General features: G+C 39.4%; 1 protein-coding gene and 1 non-coding gene across 2 annotated transcripts; one reads left to right on the top strand and one right to left on the bottom strand.

Annotated features, from left to right (window-relative positions):
- Positions 1-4,405: 4,405 nt before the first annotated feature.
- On the bottom strand, positions 4,406-4,478 carry trnar-acg (transfer RNA arginine (anticodon ACG)). Its single transcript has one exon. It is a non-coding gene; the product is annotated as a tRNA-Arg (tRNA).
- Positions 4,479-5,230: 752 nt separating this feature from the next.
- ccdc3b (coiled-coil domain containing 3b) lies at positions 5,231-18,151 on the top strand. Its single transcript, XM_074675575.1, has 3 exons — positions 5,231-5,709; positions 10,143-10,317; positions 15,850-18,151. Exons 1-3 carry the CDS (start codon positions 5,345-5,347, stop codon positions 16,141-16,143), a joined length of 834 nt encoding a protein of 277 aa, XP_074531676.1. The 5' UTR covers positions 5,231-5,344; the 3' UTR covers positions 16,144-18,151.
- Positions 18,152-18,927: the final 776 nt, after the last annotated feature.

Genomic DNA, 18,927 nt, shown 5'->3' with positions numbered 1-18,927 from the left:
CCTTCCAGTACTATCGGAAATAGGAAAGGTAAAAAATAAATGAACGACTGCACGAAATGAAACCAAGAGAAAAGAAACTTTATCACCAAATAATAAAATAAAACAAATATTTTACATAAAATAAAGTCATAATGACATTTTCAAGTAAATATCTGTGAACAATATTAAATCTAAAAAAGTCTTTTAAAAGACTAATTATCTTTAGGTATTACACCCATTTCGGTTATTTTAGTGCCACAAGTGACCTATTGCTCTCTGAATTCTTGAACATGGCCTCGTCAAATTGACTTAACTTGAGTTAGATATTGTTAAGAGGTAGAGAAATCATTTCTAATTCACTGTTGAGGAAAATGTAAACCATCAGTACCTGAAGGCAACATTAAAGACACAGTAGATTAGAACGTTGCTCTCTTAACATACCAGAAATCATGAACGCTATGCGACATTAGACCGTAAAGGAGGGCTCTTGCCTGAAAACACGCCTACGTGTTCCTTTCAACATGAATGTGTGCATTTTCACCCGTCATACGTCCCACTGATCCACTTATTTGACAGATATGCGTGGAAAAAGCGAACAGACCCGTGATCAGCATGTGACATACAGTATGGTGATATACTGGAACTAAAATTTTACATGGGCTACGTAGGCTATTTTTATCCCCCGAATCAATCAGTTCTCATTTGATTTGAATTCTGTAAGCCCTAGGTGAAAGCATTAGTGGTGCTTTGAGGTTTCCCTCCCATTGTTGAACAGCAGCTAATCTCTCGGGTTATTGAGTCCAAGCTTATTCCTTGTGTTGTTTTGAGGCTACCAACACAGCAAACAATAATAACAATATAATATGCACACGTCCAAAGTACAAAAACTTATTCAACTAACAAGGGTAGGGGTAATTCAGGTAAACGCATTCTGTGAAGCAAGGCAATTTTCTCGCAAAGGAAATTCAGTCATTCACTACATCACACAAGACTTCAGTTTTTCTTTATTTCAAATCTCCGGATATACTGTTTTAGTGAACAATGTTAGAAAATGCACTAAGCTAAAGCTTCAAGACAACGTGTGGACATATGTGCTGAGCTACAAAGTTACATGAAACTTGATTTTTTTTTTTTCAGTAAAATATTAGCGCACAATATAAGTACTTGAGTATACACAAACTTCTCTTAGGAAAAAACAAAAAGCCCTACATACATGGAGGCTTTTATTTTTCGCTTTTATATTTGATCAAACAGTCATGGTTTGTTACCTCAAAGAGTTGCATGACGACTTCGCTACTGTTGCCATTTGTAGCTCATCCTCCAACATTTATAACATTAACAATAACATTATATATATATTTTTACTGTATGAGCAATTTATTAACAGAGATACAACAAATCAAACTTGCATGTTACATATATTTATCAAAATGAGCACATAAAACTCTTGACAATGGTTATGATAAGCTTTTGTGTACATGAACTGGAGGGTATGAAAAATAAGGTTTATGCATTTATTATGATGCATTACAAATCTATTCAAATTCTAAACAGGATAAGATTTTAAAAAATTGAACAGCTGGTGTAAATTTATAGTTCACAAGATATAATTATGATCTTTTAAATTAGTAGGATCTATTTTCTCTATTCTTACAAGTCACTGTGCTGTAACCAGAAAATGTTTGGGTTGGTTAACAGCTATTTAACATAAACATAAACAGTGGTCGATTAAAATAACTCAATGTCTTTATCAAATGATAAATATATTTAATCTATGGGGAAAGTAGTCAAACATGGAAAGTAACCCTTAAAACGATCTCCCTTATTCTGTTATTTCAATGATGCCTTTTTTTTGGTGAAAAGTATGATTTTCAAAAGGCTTAAAAGTATCATTTAATGTCATTCTTGGTATCAGAATGTCTTTGAACCTCACTTAAATTAACCACGCTGCCACCCAGTGTTTTCCTGTTAAACTACATCCCAGATCCTTCATCCACCACAGCTTCACCTCCAGGGCTCTAAAAAAAAAATAGCGTTCGTGAAAAATTTTTATTGATTCAAATGAAGATTTACGTATTCATAAAATGTTAAGCTAAGACTCAACACCAAACAACTTCAACTTACATCATCCATTTCTTTCTGAATGGAGCCTCCATCATGCAGCAGGCTGGAAGTTTCTTCCTGTAAATACATTGAAAACATCATGTCCCTGAATGTCTCACATCATCCCAGGATTTCAGAGGATCACTTTCCAGATCTCTGTGGCTTTTAAGCTGGTCATGTGATACTTTCTGCAGGTGCACTATGTTACATAGTGTAGGTTAATGGCCTGCCTTCACACTGTTTCCAGCACAGAAATGGTTGATTGAGTTACACTTTATCCCTGCTGAACAGAGGAGTGCTTCTCTAGGACCTGGACATGGTCTTTTATTACTTTTTGCAAAGACCCAGCTGGCCTCACAGACTGATGGCCCCTTTAATGAAAGGAACCCTCCTTGTTGACATTGTCTGCAGTTACTGACATGTACACTTATTTTGAAACATGAGAACAGAGAGATGTTACGATTTGCAGACAGTAAGACCTTTAGAAAAATATCAGTTTGTCGCACTGTGGCTGGATATAAACTGCATTGAAGGTAAAAATCAAAGGATGACTTTGCAGACTGAAGAACAAGTATCCATGAATTGCATTTTACAACCACTCTGAGCAGTTTTCGGTCAGTATTGAAAATAATTGGAAAGCATAATAAAAAAGCAACTATAAGCAACAGGATGTGCTTCAGTACAGTAATTTTAATGCATGTACCACTGTAAAGGGTTGGGGGTCAGCCGGAACAATCACAGCTAAGCTCTGGAAAGAGCTTTTTGTACATTTCCACAGTTTTGTTCACCATGTGGTCCATTTGAAGGTTAAACGACAAAAAGGCTATAATGCATGTCAGAAAACACTCAAACACTAATTGGACGTGTGCATGGCATTATCATCAAGGAGAGGAATACTTGTTTGTCCAGGGCAACAAAATCAAGTAATATCAAAAGTTCCTTACAGGGGGTTTAGGTTCCCTTTCTCTGAGAGGTAAACATGAGCCCAAAGAATTGTAGTTTTTCCTTATTGTTTTACTACATTAATTTGACAGAGTACAAATAAGTAAGCACTTACAAATCCAACATCAGCTTCTGTAAGTTCTTCAGCCTCGCTGACCTCCATGCTGCAATCTCCAGGAAAACACTCTGCTGCACGCTTCTCTTTTATTGTCTGGAGGAAGCTCATTGCTGTGGATTTTCTTAGCAGCACTACAAAAACAAAACAAAACAAAACAAAAACAAGGAGACACATATGAGTTGAATTCCAAGGAAAACTCAGATTGAAAAATCAGTCATGCTGTGTCACAAAAACAAAACAAGTTTTTTTCTCACCACCCTCACAGATGTAGGGAACCAGGAGCATCACAGTCAAAAGTGTGGGAGCCATGTTGTTTTGCAGATGCTGACAGACTCGAGTGTGGTGCCCCCGTGCAGCTTCTCACATTTTATTTTGGTCACTTGGGAGAATCCCACGCCCACCACCTCACTGGCAGCATTCCTGCAAGGAACAGAACAGATCTGTAATGAGCTCTGAGAAGGAAATGAGTACATTGGTGTCAGGATTGTGTTCTCAAAGTCTTGGAAATGTAGGAGAGTTAAGAGGTCGTCGCAGTCTAATAAATATGTTCTGGTTTGCAAAAGGTAAAAAGAAGCTTTTGTAATGTCTACACATATCATTTTGGTGCAGTATGATTCTGACATTATTTGATTCATTTAACGTGATTTACTGACAAGGCACCTGGATAATGTGGAGAAACTCAAACACAACTATAGCATTAAAATAGAGAGTGATCAAATAATGTAGCTTGAAAAATTTAAATAATTTGTAATGAAAATCAGAAAAGTATTTGTTTAGTGTAACCAGGAGAGGCAAGAATGATCAAAAGTTCAATGACAGGACTTGAAACGTTTGCACCTGTTTTTTTCCCCAGTGCTGTAAGAGCTGGATGATTTACAATGATGCCACCTTGAGGCGGCTTGCTGTAAATGTATGCCTACATGGGATCATCTTTGGGGAGTAACCTTCATCTATATCTGTATCTATATCCCTATGTCTAAATATATTCACAAATCTTCAGGGTAATTTTTAATTAAACCTATATAAACAACAACAACAACAACAACAACAACAACAACAACAACAACAACGAATAAACAAACGAATAAAACACGGGAACAAAGTTAACGCATTGCTGTAGAACTGAATGGATGGCACTTTGAAATATTAAGACACTCTTGTTGTATACCAAATCTCTAGCCAAAGATTAGACTCAACCTACGAGTCTGTGATATTGCACCTAATGAAGGGTATGGAGAGCTTGTGAGGAGCTACGAAAAAGGACGAGCCAGCCAGGAGTCGAACCTAGAATCTTCTGATCCGTAGTCAGACGCGTTATCCATTGCGCCACTGGCCCTACGGAAATGTACCAAAATGCTCCCCCAGTTTTGTATGCTAGGTTTCTATTTATCCGGCTTTATCTTGAGCAGATTTTTTTTTTCTTCTTATACACATTTAAGAGGAACATAATACAAGGCTGGACGAGACATAAAACATAAAACGTCGATTATTCTTTATGAAACTATAGAAGAGTTTTTCGACACACACCTGACGTGACTTTATCAACAAAGACCACTCCTTACTTCGACCTTTGAGTAAGCCTTAACGTGAAACTGTAGGTTTTGTAATCCCTCAGCAAGGACGGACTCTCAGGTGCCTCTTACGTAGGGTTCATATTTCCAACTCAAGCTGTCCTTTTGGGCCAGCGAACCACGGCACAGCATTCACCACTATACCTGAGCATATATTCTACTTTATGTCGCTAGAGGACACCACTGTTCTTTCCTGAAAAGTAATCGTAAACGTGAGTCTCTATGTTGGCTGTGGACTTTAAGACAGTTTAGATGCAGTATGCCAATTTTGAAGCTGGAATATTAGACTCAGTTTAGAAAAAAATGCACATAGGAAACTTAGCCCAGCGTGGAGTCCACGTCGTTCTCCTGGTCAAATTGTGAAAGTGAGAGGCAAAGTTTTTTGCAGAAGATGCTGGCGTGGATGAAATGATCCACTGATGCAGGTATAATTGAAAACAGGAGGAGGACCTCACAGAGCAGAGTAATTTCCATCTGTACTGGACTTTTATCAAGTTGTTTCTCTGAAGAAATTGAGGTTTGTGTATACTGTATTGATGTACAACTTGTGAGCCCTGCCTCCTTAGTGTGTTCTCACCCGCCAGAGTCGGTGAGCCCCAGTGACCCACAGTCGTCTCCTCTCAGTCGGATCATGTGGATTATTGTCGTGTTGTTCCTGGCAGCGGCTGGTCCTGATGGCAACTGGGGATGTCAACTGCCCCACGACTGGAGACCTCAGACAGAAGCGTGCCGAGCCGAGCTGGCGGAAATAATAGTCTTTGCCAAGGTGTTGGCACTGCACGAGGAGACCTACAGCATGTACAGGTTTAACGACCTGCCGAGAGAGCACGAATCCAACATGTTCTTCTCCGCTGAGATTGAGCTGCTTTGTGATCAGGCATGGGGCAGCATGCTGGAGGTTCCCGCAGGGTCCAGGTTTAATGTCACCGGACTGGGATACTTCCACTGCTTCTCCTACACTGTCACCCAAAACAACAACTATTACTTCTTTCTAAGGTGAGAACCAGTTGCCTTTTATAGCCAGGTTCTGTAATTGAATTATTGAACTGGGAAAAAATGTAACTGGGAAAAATTGTGAGAGTTGTATACTACAGCAAAACCTTTAATTTTGTCTGCACAGATAAAACTCTGTCCAACATAGACCTTCTTACAAGTACAATTTTGTAGCCTATAAGGTCCCCAGCATGAGGATTTGATTTGTCATGGGCTGTACAGCAGGTTCAAGCTGTTTGTGCAACTTTACCCAAAGATGATATAGTATAATCTACATTGGGTTGCAGTTAAGAGGAAATTGCTTACCCATATAAATTTGAGCTCACAAATAAGTTGTAATATACAGTAAAACTTAAAAAATGTGTGGCATTGTTACAAGTTCCTTGAGAGTGAGACAACAGTTGCTATTTTTCGAAAAAATCAAACTTTGTCATGATAAAAAAAAGTGTTGCTTACATTCTATTAGGATGTGTTAAAAAATATCACTACATTAATCAGTGAAGCACTCCCTATCCTCTGATATACAAATTGACTTTAAATACTGCTTCCTACACACCAGTGCAGCTTGTATACAGTTTAAACTGTATGAAATGCACAGAGAATTATTTTATTGTGTGTGTTTTATTTTATTTTAAACAAGCAAGCAACTACTCTGCCTGTGCAAAGCAAGTGGGATAGTGAGGTGCACCACACTAGCAGTGTGGCTTTTAATTGCATTTCTCCTTCATTGGGTGAAACGGTAGCATTCAAAGCAAACACTGCTATCCTAGAAAGTAAATAAGCCCTGTGGAGTGCTGTTTTAGTCAAAACACCTACAGTTCAAAACAAATGACCAAAAAAGATAATTGATGGATGGCTTTGTTGACAGTAAGGGAGGTCTTAATATGAGAAGTTTAAACCTTGGCACCCCAGAATACCCCCTGAAACAAAATGCTGTGTAACTTGTATTCTTGATATGGTAATTCAGACAGATCTAGCAGTCCTTGGTGCTTCACATCAGTCATGTTCGTGTAGTTTAATTATCAAATCTGCATGCCCTGACTTTACTTGAATACACAAACTGTGAGGTCAATCAAGTCAACACTGTATCCTGCACACTTCTCATTCCCTGTGAACAGCTGAAGCTTCACCCCATCCATTCACACTGGAAATTCAATGTAGAGCGCTTCAAATCCAAAAAGCACTTAGTTTAACTACTTTTGGAAATTGAGTATGGAGTATGGGACTGTGTTGTCTGGAACTTCAGTCTGTCTCCAAGTCTCACAATGAGACACTTTAATGACATCATTGTTGGCTCCACTGTTTGTCCCTTTGTCAAAGCCTGTGGCCTCCCTGGCACAGTGTACTCTATGTGATGGGGTTCAGCGTTTACACTGGGGGAGAAGGGGTCCATCAAGAAAGTGAAACTACACCAGTAGTGTACTGATCTAGTGAGGCAAGAACTGTTTCCAATTCCAGTTGTGTTGAATGTGTGATATGATTTACCATTGAAAGAAGATTTTAAGATGGTACAATAAGAAATGCCAGTAATATCACAGTTATTATTTAGTAGGTTAAAAATTGGCAGCCAGTGGGGAAAGAGGGGGGGATGCCAATTGAACTGGTTACAGGGCATCATCACAATATATATTGTATGAGTGTAGAGATCTTCCAGCCCTGTGTTTTCATTAATATTAATCAACAGATTTGGGCTGATGTCCTCTTTGTTCCTGACCTTTTTCTCCATTGAGTCAGCAAATCTTCAGACTTGTGCACAGATCTGTCAGAGGATTCAGTCCCTCATGGGCTAATAAGGGAACATTTGTAGCCAAAAGCAGAGGTTTGGCATCATCCTCACATATTCTCTTTCAGTCAGTATCTATCTGTCTACAGAGAGTCCTGTTGATCCCAGGTTAATAATACATTTAAAGACTTGCCAAACCGTCCACTCAGATTTCAAAATTGCATGTGGCAGCTTAATGCCTAAATGTCTGTGTTGAACAGAAACAACAGTGTTACTCAGGAAACGTGTATTGCATTCCAGCCAGTGTAATTACAGAGCCAGACGTTTCGCAACAGCTTGAAGGTAAAACGACAAAAAGGAAAGACACCCAGGAGAGTTACCTGCACACAAAGAGCTGATAGGACCAACATTTGTCCTGAAACACAGCAGTTTGCTGCTGGAGAAAGGGGACCTTTGCAGACAGGCCTCACTGAGCTATCCCACATTTCTCCTCCCTCTCTCCGAGAGTGATGAAGAGTCAGATATTCAGAGGGGGGTACTGAAAAACATTCCTGAAGTTTAATGTTTGGCTGTTCCACACAGGGGTCTGCTGCAGAGCCAACTACAATACCATTCTTCATAGTACGTTACACCTCATATACACATGATCACTCGCATGTGTGATCTATAACACTGATGAAGACTTTTGAGACGATCCCATTAGTTCTTCTTAATCACACTTCCAGGGATGACTTTCTGTCCCCTGTTTGGTGTTGAAAACATCTGGTCATTAAACCCGAAATTAGCCACGGCGACCACCACAGGAAACTTCCTGAAGCTGCGGTCACATCAGAGCACTCTATAAATGCAGACATGATGACAATTAAGACACTGTGATTACTCCAGTAAGGCAAAGCAGTAATCTTTTTCAGTGTTTACCAAGAACATACTGGTGAGGGGGGACCCTCCTCAGAAAATGCAAACCCACATTTTCCTTCGCAGAGGACCTCAGCCCACAAAGGATGTGGACCATTATGGCAAACCAAACAGAGTTCAGATGGGTATTAGATTACAAAAGACAAAATAATGCTATACTAGCATTTTCCTTATGTGTGCAGTAAACTTGAGACACATTCCGAAAAAATCAAGCAAAAAAAACAACAACAAAAAAACAATTAATTTGGCACATTTATCAAGAAGCTGGATAGCAATTTTTATTTGTTTTAATACAAAAGGGACATGGTAACCAAAATCACAATTTTTCCCATTCTGATGTTTTCCCAATGATGTTGTTGCTTGATTTGAAGAAGAGCATTTAACCTTTGAGATAACATTGTTTTAAAAAGAGGCAGGATTAGCTGTGGAGAGGGATCCTTCCTTGGAATGATGCCTCTTCATGTAAAGCAAAGCCAAACCATCTGTTGTTGTTTTTATAGCTACAAAGTGGCCATGTGAATATGGTGGTATTGATCTTTTCAGCACATCAGGAGGAAAGCTTAACACTCTTAAAGTTGTGTAAAGAAAAGAGTAAATATCAACTTCAGTGAAAATTAAAAGACAGTGAAAGATATGAAAAAATGGTCCGACAAATTGTCTTCACATGTCCAACTCTGTGGTAGCTCTGATCCTGATTACTTTTCAGACCTAAAACAGATCAGTGTTGAGTTTCAAAGCAGCGCTATGGTGACCGCCATGAAACGCCATGTCCCAGGCACACATGTGCAAACCCAAACTGAAGAGTTCCCATCACAGTCTCCAGTGGACGTTTCTTTTGTGTAATAGAAAACCCCCTACAATATTGTCTCGGACAAAAATAGTCTTTCTAATGACTCACTGGTATCAGCTCCCAGAGCTTGATAAACATGAGTCCAGCAAGAAAAAAAATCAAACAAGTAATGAGATGGACTTTCTGTTTAAGCTTTGTGTTAGCTTTAAAACTGCAGCCCGGAGATCACCACTTGTAGATTTTTCTCTCTGACAAAAGAAAACTAAATATTGAACCCCAGTGAAGGCGAGCTCTGTTTAGTTTTGTTTCTGTCATTGTAGAGTCCATTTCCTCTGAATCAACAATCTCTGACCTTCTGGTCACTGTGCTTATACCTGACCTTTAACCTCATCTGCTGAAGCAAAACATCAGCTTTCTCAACATGCACACATACCCAGCCAAACACACACACACACACACACACACACACACACACACACACACGCACGCACGCACGCATGCACGCACATACACACACACACACACACACACACACACACACACACACACACACACACACACACACACACACACACACACACACACACACACACACACACACACACACAGAGTCATTGATAGGGACAACTAAACTTTTGATGTCCCTGGAGGGGTATGAGATGGAAGCCAGATGTATGGAAACACGCTGCTTCAAAACTTCCTCCCTCACACACTTTAAATCGTTTGGAGAAGATATGAAACATGCACAGTAAATCCTTTGGCTTGTAATTTGGTGGTCTGACTCATCCACAAAGTGCTGGAGTTTGCATAAAAATAGGGTAGGGATTTGTAAACAGTTTGGCACAGATACTTTTTTATGTATTGGAAAGCTCTAACCTTAGTTAACTTCATGGACTGAAACAATGATGTCCATTTGCTTTTCTTTAATTGCCCCCCTAGATACATTTCGACCTTGTGCATACCAGACTTCATACCGCTTTACAATACGTTTTCTTTTGCTACATGCAGAATGGATGAGAACTACAACATAGTACCCCATGGAGTGAACTTCCAGGACCCCATCTTTCCTGACACTGCAGAGATCCACCGCATGTTCGCCAGCCTTTTCCAGTTTTCCAACTGTACGCCAGGTACCCAGGTCCACAGCTATACGCCGGAGTGGGAGGCTCAAGAGGACAGCAGGGTATGTAATCCAGAGCCAGCTCTTTTAAACACTGAGCCTCTTCATGACTCTCTTTCTCACGCGTTTTGATCCAGTCAAAGCATACTCTTAGTGGCCACACAAATGGTTTGCAAAAAGGGTTGAGTGAACCTCAGTGAACCCAAAGCATTGTGGTGCACAATCGTTGCATCCTGTTGTTTTCAAAGGAGCTGGCAAGTGAGATACATACTTAATGCACATGAAAACCAAACTAACATTTGCTGTGGTTTGGACACACACAATGCACTTTGTGTTAAAGAGTAAAAATCTACTTTGGAGAACATTTTTCCAGCTCCTTGGCAAACACTGTGGTGATGAAAAAGTACTGGTGCACAAAGAAAGATGAGAGTTTGAATTCTGAAGATGTTAAGTAGACACGTGTCTTTGATAGAGCACAGCACACTAAATGAAGCTCATAACAGAAGAAACAGTAACACATGTAGACCCAAACAGCTACAAGATGTGATGGATGCTGAATAAAGAGGAAGTTTTCATTGACTTTTAGTGTCTGGAAAAAATATTTCTTCCTGTTGAAATATTATAAATCATATACAGCAATGCCATGTTTGTCCTCATCCGGACACTGAAAGGAAGAAATAAAATAAAACTTAGCTGATAATTCTTAAAAGGGGGAGCTCCTGGATTACACTAAAAAGCTCAGACTATGACTTGCTGCCAGGAGACTGAGCTGCACTTCAGTCCTTGCTCTCACAAACACCTGGTTCTTCCTTATGTGCAGTGGTTTTCCTTTATCTCATCTCAGCGTCTGTGTGTCAGCAAGATGCTTCCCAGCCATTCTCCTCTGCTTTTTCTCCCTTAATGAATCCAAACTTTTAATGTAATCCCCCTGAATAAGGTCAGTCTTTGTCTGCCTGTTTCCGATCATTTGCTGACTGCTCATGAAAGCAAAAATCTGCTGTGGTGAGACAGGAAGAAAACATGGTTTATATTTCCTCTAACAGAAAACATTTGGGTGAGTGCCTGTGATTATAATTACCAAGTGACATTAAGGTATCAGCTATGTTTCTTACATCATTCTCATGATTAGATTTCCTCCAAGCAAAATAAAAACAGACTTTGTTCTTTCTGGCATGCAAGACCAATGTTTTGACAACTGACCGAGACTCACACCAGGACAGATAACATTTTAAAATTCAGTGTCAACCAAATAAAGCAGGGGGCAATAAGTCAACCTAAGAATTAGCACCACATATTATCAGCTATAAAAACAATATTTCAACAAGCAGGATTTTCCCACAGTTTTAAGGTCCCATCACTATTAACCTAAAAGAGGCCCAAGCATTTTCTAGATTCACAAGTTGACTCGATACCAAAGCTCAGCTGTGTCATACTCAAAAGATTCCCACTCAATTTTACCTTCTCCTATAGAAAATGTTAATGTGAGCCAAAGATTTGCAGATATTAACCTTACAGAATTAATACTAAATCATTTTTTATGTTTGGCTGTCATAGCATTGGACTGTAAAAAGCATCAGTGCTAGAAAAAAGAAACAAAAATCTATACTTGGTATATATTGGATGGGAGAAGGAGGAGGCAGTCTGGCGGTTCACAGGTAATAAAGGAGGGTTAAGGGGCTCAATGGTCTGGTCTTTCCTCTTCGCTCTGGCGTTTGTAGTTCTCCAGGTCCTCTCTGACCTGACAGAGAGCAGTCTTCATCCTGCGAGTTTCCTTTTCTTGAATAGACTAGACTAGACTAGACGAGACAAGCCTAGACAAGACAAGACAAGACAAGACAAGACAAGACAAGACAAGACAAGACAAGACAAGACAAGACAAGACAAGACAAGACAAGACAAGACACAAGACAAGACAAGACAAGACAAGACAAGACAAGACAAGACAAGACAAGACAAGACAGTGCTTTATTTGCATTGATGAGATAAGAGTAAAAGATGGCACCTTTCCTGATCCCATTGGTCTCCAGGTCTGTCCGCATTCTCTTTTTCCTCTTTTCCATCAGTTTTTCCAGGGGGTTGAGACCTTTCTTTCTCCCAAAGGCACTTCAGCTTGTTCATTTCTTCCTGGGCTTGTACCAGAGCTGCCTTCATCCTGCAGGTTGTCTTTTTCTGCTCTTCCAGTAGACAAGGCCTTTCATCCTCCAGCTGCTACTTCTGATTCTTCAGGCCCTTTTGGGACTGGTGCAAGACAGTCTTTAGTTTGAAGCTTTCCTCTTGCTTTAACAGGCAATCAGACCTTTCCTCCTCCAGCTAGTGTTGGTTGGAAAAGAACATTAAACCATGTGTGTGTGTTCTTCATAGACTGAAACTAAGGAAGTAAAATTGGCTGGAAGCCTTAAAATGATCTGAGAAGTTTTGACTTTTTAACTGGTCAGAAGCAGGCTCACATTGAGTAAAGCAAATCTGGTGCTTTCTTTGGCCAGAAGATAGTGCAATTGGGAAAGAGAGCATCAAGGTGTGAATATAAGGGCCAAAAGTGCCACAAAAAGATGTTTAAGATACGGAAACTTGGCTTGGTCCAAAGGATGCATCACTTTGGAAAAGAGAAGAACATTTTTAAAGACTATGAGGATTTTTTAAACAGACTGGGTACCTAACATGGTCTGCACCATGTACAGATTGAGCACACTGTTCCACTAGTCGTGCATGCTCCCAAGAGGAGTCATTGAGTAATTGCAATGGAGTGGGTTAACAGCATGGTATCTGTGTCACTACCCATTACTTACTGTGGAGGAAGTTCTTCTCATATGCCAGACACAGTACTTCTTGGTAACAGATGCAACATAGATATATAACAATATATGCTTATCCGGAATATGCACATTGTTGTACTTAAGTGCCAGTCTCAGCCATAGTTTTATTCTTCCTTTTGATAGAAACTTTATCTGGAACTTGAATCACCAGCTGCTGCTATGGACAATTTTTAACAAGGCTTTGACTGTTTTACTTAAGGTGATTAAAATTTAAAATACATCAGTAGCGCTGGGTTAGAAGTATTTTGTTCTCAATCTTAACCATGAAAGTAAATGTTAAAGTTAGTTTTCTCACTTAAGTCCTGAAACAGGCAGGAAATAACAGTAGTTGCTGTTCCAACTCTGTTGTTACAGTTTATTTAAAAGAGATTCTCTATTTTAATACATATTCATACCCAGGCAGTGTTTTTATTTGAGAGTTTGACTTTTATTGCCACTTCAATAAGGTTAAAGCTAGACTGTAACTGTTCTTTATAGTATTTTCTATCTTTATCATTACTACATAGAAAATATTGTTTGTAGATTGCGACAAATGGTTACGGTGACTTATCCTTTGAGCTATAAGAATAGATTTGCTGAAGTCTTTTATTTTAACATATGATTCTTCAGAAGCCCTTTAACTTAAAACTTTCTATCCCTGGTTTAAAACAAAACATAGATTTAATGCTCACTGTATTATTTCTATGATTTAAAGATGGATTTGACTTTCCTGATCAAAGCCCAGGAAAAAATTTATTACAAGACCATTTTGGGAAAACTGACCTCATGTCCCATCCCTGCTGCTCCAGAACACTAACCCATACTTAATCTACCATGATGATTTGTGAAATGTTCAACTTTAATCCCATATCTATAGCTCAATTGTTGACATACTGTGTCAAAGGTAGTTATTATAACCAGTTCACCCAGATTTGAATTCTATTGGGGAAGAGCTCCCTACCTTGAGCGAGGTTTGAAGCATCAAGTCTGTGATTGGCCCAGGTTTCATAAATCTCACGTGAACTTTGTAGTTAGTTCATCTCTACACCCAAATCTGTGCCAGCTTCCTCATAAGATTGATAAATGAGGGCCAGTATGTTTCTGTTGATGCAAAGTGGAGGTAATTGGACCCTGCACAAGTGGCAACAACTCATTCCTATTCTAATGAGCCGTCCTCTGTTTCCCAGCAAGGACCCAGACTCAGACTTGAAGGTGCTGACCCTTCTCCTGAGTTCTCCTTCCCTTATGGTCTGAGGAGGTGGACGAAACCACATCATCTGCAGAGGAGCATTTTTGAGGGCACTGAAAGCAAATTAGGCATACTTAATATTTTCCAATAGAAAAACAACCAAGATGGATATAGACACCATGTACAACGTCTTGCCACAGAGACACTAGTTTGGGGGATTGATACATTTTTGTCTCCCTGTTTGAATACCAATGTCACATTTATAGGAGCACAAAATGTTATTATTTATATAGCATGCATTTGACTCTGGGGTTTGTTTTTCTATGTCTGTGTCTCAGAATCATTTCCAGACTCCTCTGAGTGTAATTACCAGAGTCAAAGCTCCAGCTCCAAAGAGTTGTGTCATATGTTTGAGTGGAAGTCATATCTGAATGTACAGAAAATAGATGTGCCAGTTCAAACCCTCTGCTTTGCATAACTAAATCTGCTCCTCAACTTTATCCTCTGTATCGTACCGTTTCATTCCCCCTAAAACCACTGGGACATAAGTTAGAGCACATGGGAAAAATCCACAGCTAATATTTCACAAAGTAATGTACTAACCAGTGTCATGGGCCTGCAGCCAGCCACACATTTTTAGCATTTCCTTGAAACCCTCAGCGGTTGTTATCTGATGGCAGGGTATATCCATCAGTGTTTCACACCGGCCCATGTGGAAGCGTTGGGATCCGTGAAGGAAATCCACACTCAGGCAGACAGGCATGCAGTCAGAGTCAGCTGGAGCTCATTTTTAAGGACGATCTGGGGCCTTTGGATGGTCAGCCCTAGGTTCCCAGTTATGTCCTTAGTTTCATGTCACAGTGGTGTCTCACTAAAATCATGTTGTGTAACCACTCGCTTTACCTCCAGTTTATCTTGGTCCCTACCTACAGACACAGGATATCACCTCTGGCTTGTGTTGATTGTCTTGTGCATAAAGTGACTGGCATACAGTGCATCATAACTCCTCGAGTCTTTGAATAAATTTCCACAGAGTGTTCCACAGTAAGAAAGGTATAATCTCAAAGATTCATTATGATTGATTTCTTTCCATTTCCCTTTTCTTTCTTTTTGTGCTGGACCCAGCCAAAAGCTCTCTCCTTTAACTCATTCACAAACAGTGGAATATACTGGAAGACTTATGAGCTGTTGGCATTGCTTGTCAGCCCAAAGAGCAGCCAGAAGGTCTCTCTCATTTGACTTATCTTAGTAAATCCAGTACCAAAAACAGCAGGTCTGTCTGGTGCTGCGTCATATCTACAACCACGTATTAAATCTGACACCAGGCTCCAGAATGAGCCATTTTGGATGAACTTACAAAATGATTTCATTCAAAAAGAAGTGTGGGATAGAAATCTGTTGGAAAATTTTCTGAGACTGAAATGAAAACAGCTACATTTTGTTGTTGTTAAAAAGAGAGTTTAAGATACCCTGAAAGCAACTGATCAATACTTAAGTTTTCAAATGGGTCCAGGCAGTTGCCCTCTCTCAATATGGATTCAATCACCTTGTGATTTATGATTCTTAATTTATGGAATCAATCAACAGAACTTTCTTTTCTTTCTTTTTAAACAGCTGTTGTGCTCTGCAGTTCAGAAGGCTCTCTTTGAGGAGGAAGAGAGAGTCAGGACCCTCTCCCAGCAGGTGCGCTCTTTGGAGAAAGCCAATGACCACCTGAGGGAAAAGGTGAGGACCATGAAACGTCTGCTACGCCAGGCCCAGCGGGAAACAACCAAGGAGCAGAGCTCCATCGGTCTCAAACAGCTGTATGAATCTAAGACGCCTCAAACTCACCACGATCAGGACACTACTCAGGACAGGAAGAAGCCGGTGCACAAAAAAGTCCTCTCTAGGAATCTTAAAAACTAGACCTTTTGTATGTAGAGCAAATGTTGGTCCACATGAGACATTGGCAACATTGAAAGAGAACAGACAGAAGAGACAGAGAGCAGTTCTGCAGTTTCTGGGTCACTTTCATTTGTCAAGTATCTTCCTACAAGAATTTTAGCCCCGTTTATTAAGCTTGACGGCTTTCCAGTGCATCAGTATGGACCCATGTGGTTACCTGTGTCACTCCCCACTCTCACCCCTGCTCTATCTACTGTCCTCTTTGAAAACAGGCATGAAAGGCCTAAAGTGAAAAAAATCTTCACTTTTACACAGAAATAGACTTTATAGCAAAGAACAAGAACAAACCCTAAAATAACCCTAACTTAATTTATAAGTAAACTCACATTCAACAGGAAGAAATCACATCACCACCATTTACTGTGAGGACATAATGCCTGCACGTGTCTCTACAGAGCGTGTGATGTCAACTCAGCCTTCTCACGACAGCATTATGAACAGGTACGTAAGAGGTAGAGTGAGGGCAGATTGAACACTAATTGATGGCAGATGGTCTCTCTCTTTGAAGGTGAAAATGGTGAAAAACTGTGAAAATTATCCAGATGTATTCAAATTCCCTTCAGGCATTCCTGAGAAATTGTGTCACAAGAGAAAGGCAGCTATGAAAGTGTTTTTGCAAGGATGTGGCATTGTAAAAGAACTGGACCCTTGACCTTTGAATACAAAACTGAACCCTATCTATGTTGGGGTTCTTTTCTTTAACATTGATATTGAGTTTAAGGTGTAACCATCCCATTGTAAAACAGGCTATTAAGTCCAAGTTTGAGCTGGAAAGAAACATCCTGAAGGTGGTTATGAGGTTTGAAGGTCAAAAGAAATGAATGACAAGATGTGGGTACTTACAGATGTACAGATGACCCTAATAGTGATACTTTCTGCTTTTTCTGTTGTAAGAACAAAGGCATTAAAACTTCATCAGACGAAGAAATTAAGGCTTTTTTTTGACACAGCAAAAATTCTTGTGTACTGATAAAATTGGCCTGGGCCATTGAGACACCCAGCAAGAAAGAGACCATTCAGGCTCATTTACACTCAGATCCCTACTATATCTCTAAGTACCACTACAGTGTGTGTTTATGTGTGTGTGTGTGTGTGTGTGTGTGTGTGTGTGTGTGTGTGTGTGTGTGTGTGTGTGTGTGTGTGTGTGTGTGTGGGTGTGTGTGGGTTTGCATGTATCTGTCCTGAAGGAAGGGCTTACAGTTGACCTATTTGGCGTCCCTGGATGAATTTAAGTGAGGGATCAACAGCCTCCAATTTGAAGGATTTAAAAGTTTCACAGACGTAACGGATCCTCATCTAAAGCTCTTTAACTCTTAATTCATCCCTTCGTTAAATGTGATTATTCCCTCTGAATAACAGTCACTGTTATCCATCTCTGCCCCAAACTTTTACCTCTCTGTGTATTTGTTGAATTGGGGGGAGGGCTAAATTTTCCCAGCAGAGCGCACAGCTGCTGAACGAACTGTTGAACAACATGTGGACTTTGTTAAGGCACTAAAATGGAATAGCTTGAGTTTTGTCTGTGCTGGACACACTATGCATTGAGTAAATATTCTCAACATTTCTTACTTCGGACCACTTACTTTGGAGTCCACAGTAGTGAATGTGTCTAACCTTTCTGTCATTACTGAGGCTTATTATTAACTATGTGCAGCTAACAGTTGAAATGAGATTTTTAACATAGTGTGAAAAAGTGAGGAAAATGAAACTTTGTGTGTGGAAGAAGAAAAAGCTCAGTCTGAGTGCAAAGAGAAGCAGTAATACTATACGTCATCATATTTTTCTACCTTTACCTGCTTTGCAATTATTATTTTTTTACTATTTATACCCAAGCAACATAAGTTGTTTTTAAAAATATGCATCGTTTCTCACTCATGTCAAGCCTTTTTTGTAAAAACTGTTCTAAATGAAAGCTAAAAAGTTATTTAACAAAGGGTGCTGAGCACCCCACGATTGGTTTTGTGTTAAAAATGAGAAATCAAAGTTCACTTTTGTCAGACCTTTGGTTTTTGCTTTTTTTTGATCATCAAGCTTTGTTCATACTATAATCACTAAGTTTGCTTTTCCAATAGCATAACTCAATTCTGTAATACTTGTTGTAGTTTTTAAAAAAATAAAATAATAAATAAATAATTTTTACAAAACTTCTAGTGTGATTGCTTTAGTTGTGTGGAGTTGAGTTGTGTTGGTTGCATGCTTATGTACTGCATAAGTTGAAGAGAGAGAAAGGAAACAATTACCCATTTTGACATCTGGATAGAGGAAAATTTCAGGAAACGTGTCAAAGAATAAAGTGCTGTGAAAAAAAATAGAAACCAGCTCCACGATATGTTTATTAAGGGGGAAGTGAAACTACATTGTTTATGCAAACTAGAGACGTAGACTTTCCAGACGTGGTGATTTCAGGACTTCTGTTTGAATGCTTATGTCTTTGCCTCATTAACAGACCATCAGCTACAAAAAGATCTCCATGATAAAATTTGGAAAAGTTGCTTTTTATATATACACAAGATTTCAAAATAATTCAGTGTTAAATCCAAAAATAAAAGAAAGAAGTTGGCTGAGTGAGCAGTGATGCAGGGGTAATGAATTCAAGAGAAAGTTTCAAACCTCAATTGTTATGTTTCCTGCTCTCCATGAATCCATGTGATGAATGTCTTTTGGCAAACACAGTGAGTTAAGTGTAATTCAGCGCTAATAAATCAAAGATGTTCAAAGATCTGGTGCAAATACAACAACAACATA

Source organism: Halichoeres trimaculatus, unplaced genomic scaffold, assembly GCF_033239565.1.
Source record: "Halichoeres trimaculatus isolate MK-OKI-2021-1 unplaced genomic scaffold, fHalTri1.1 fHalTri1_scaffold_1, whole genome shotgun sequence".
In the NCBI taxonomy this organism is placed as follows: domain Eukaryota; kingdom Metazoa; phylum Chordata; class Actinopteri; order Labriformes; family Labridae; genus Halichoeres; species Halichoeres trimaculatus.
The sequence above is the reverse complement of the archived record's forward strand: the minus strand, read 5'-3'. Positions and strand labels throughout refer to the sequence as shown.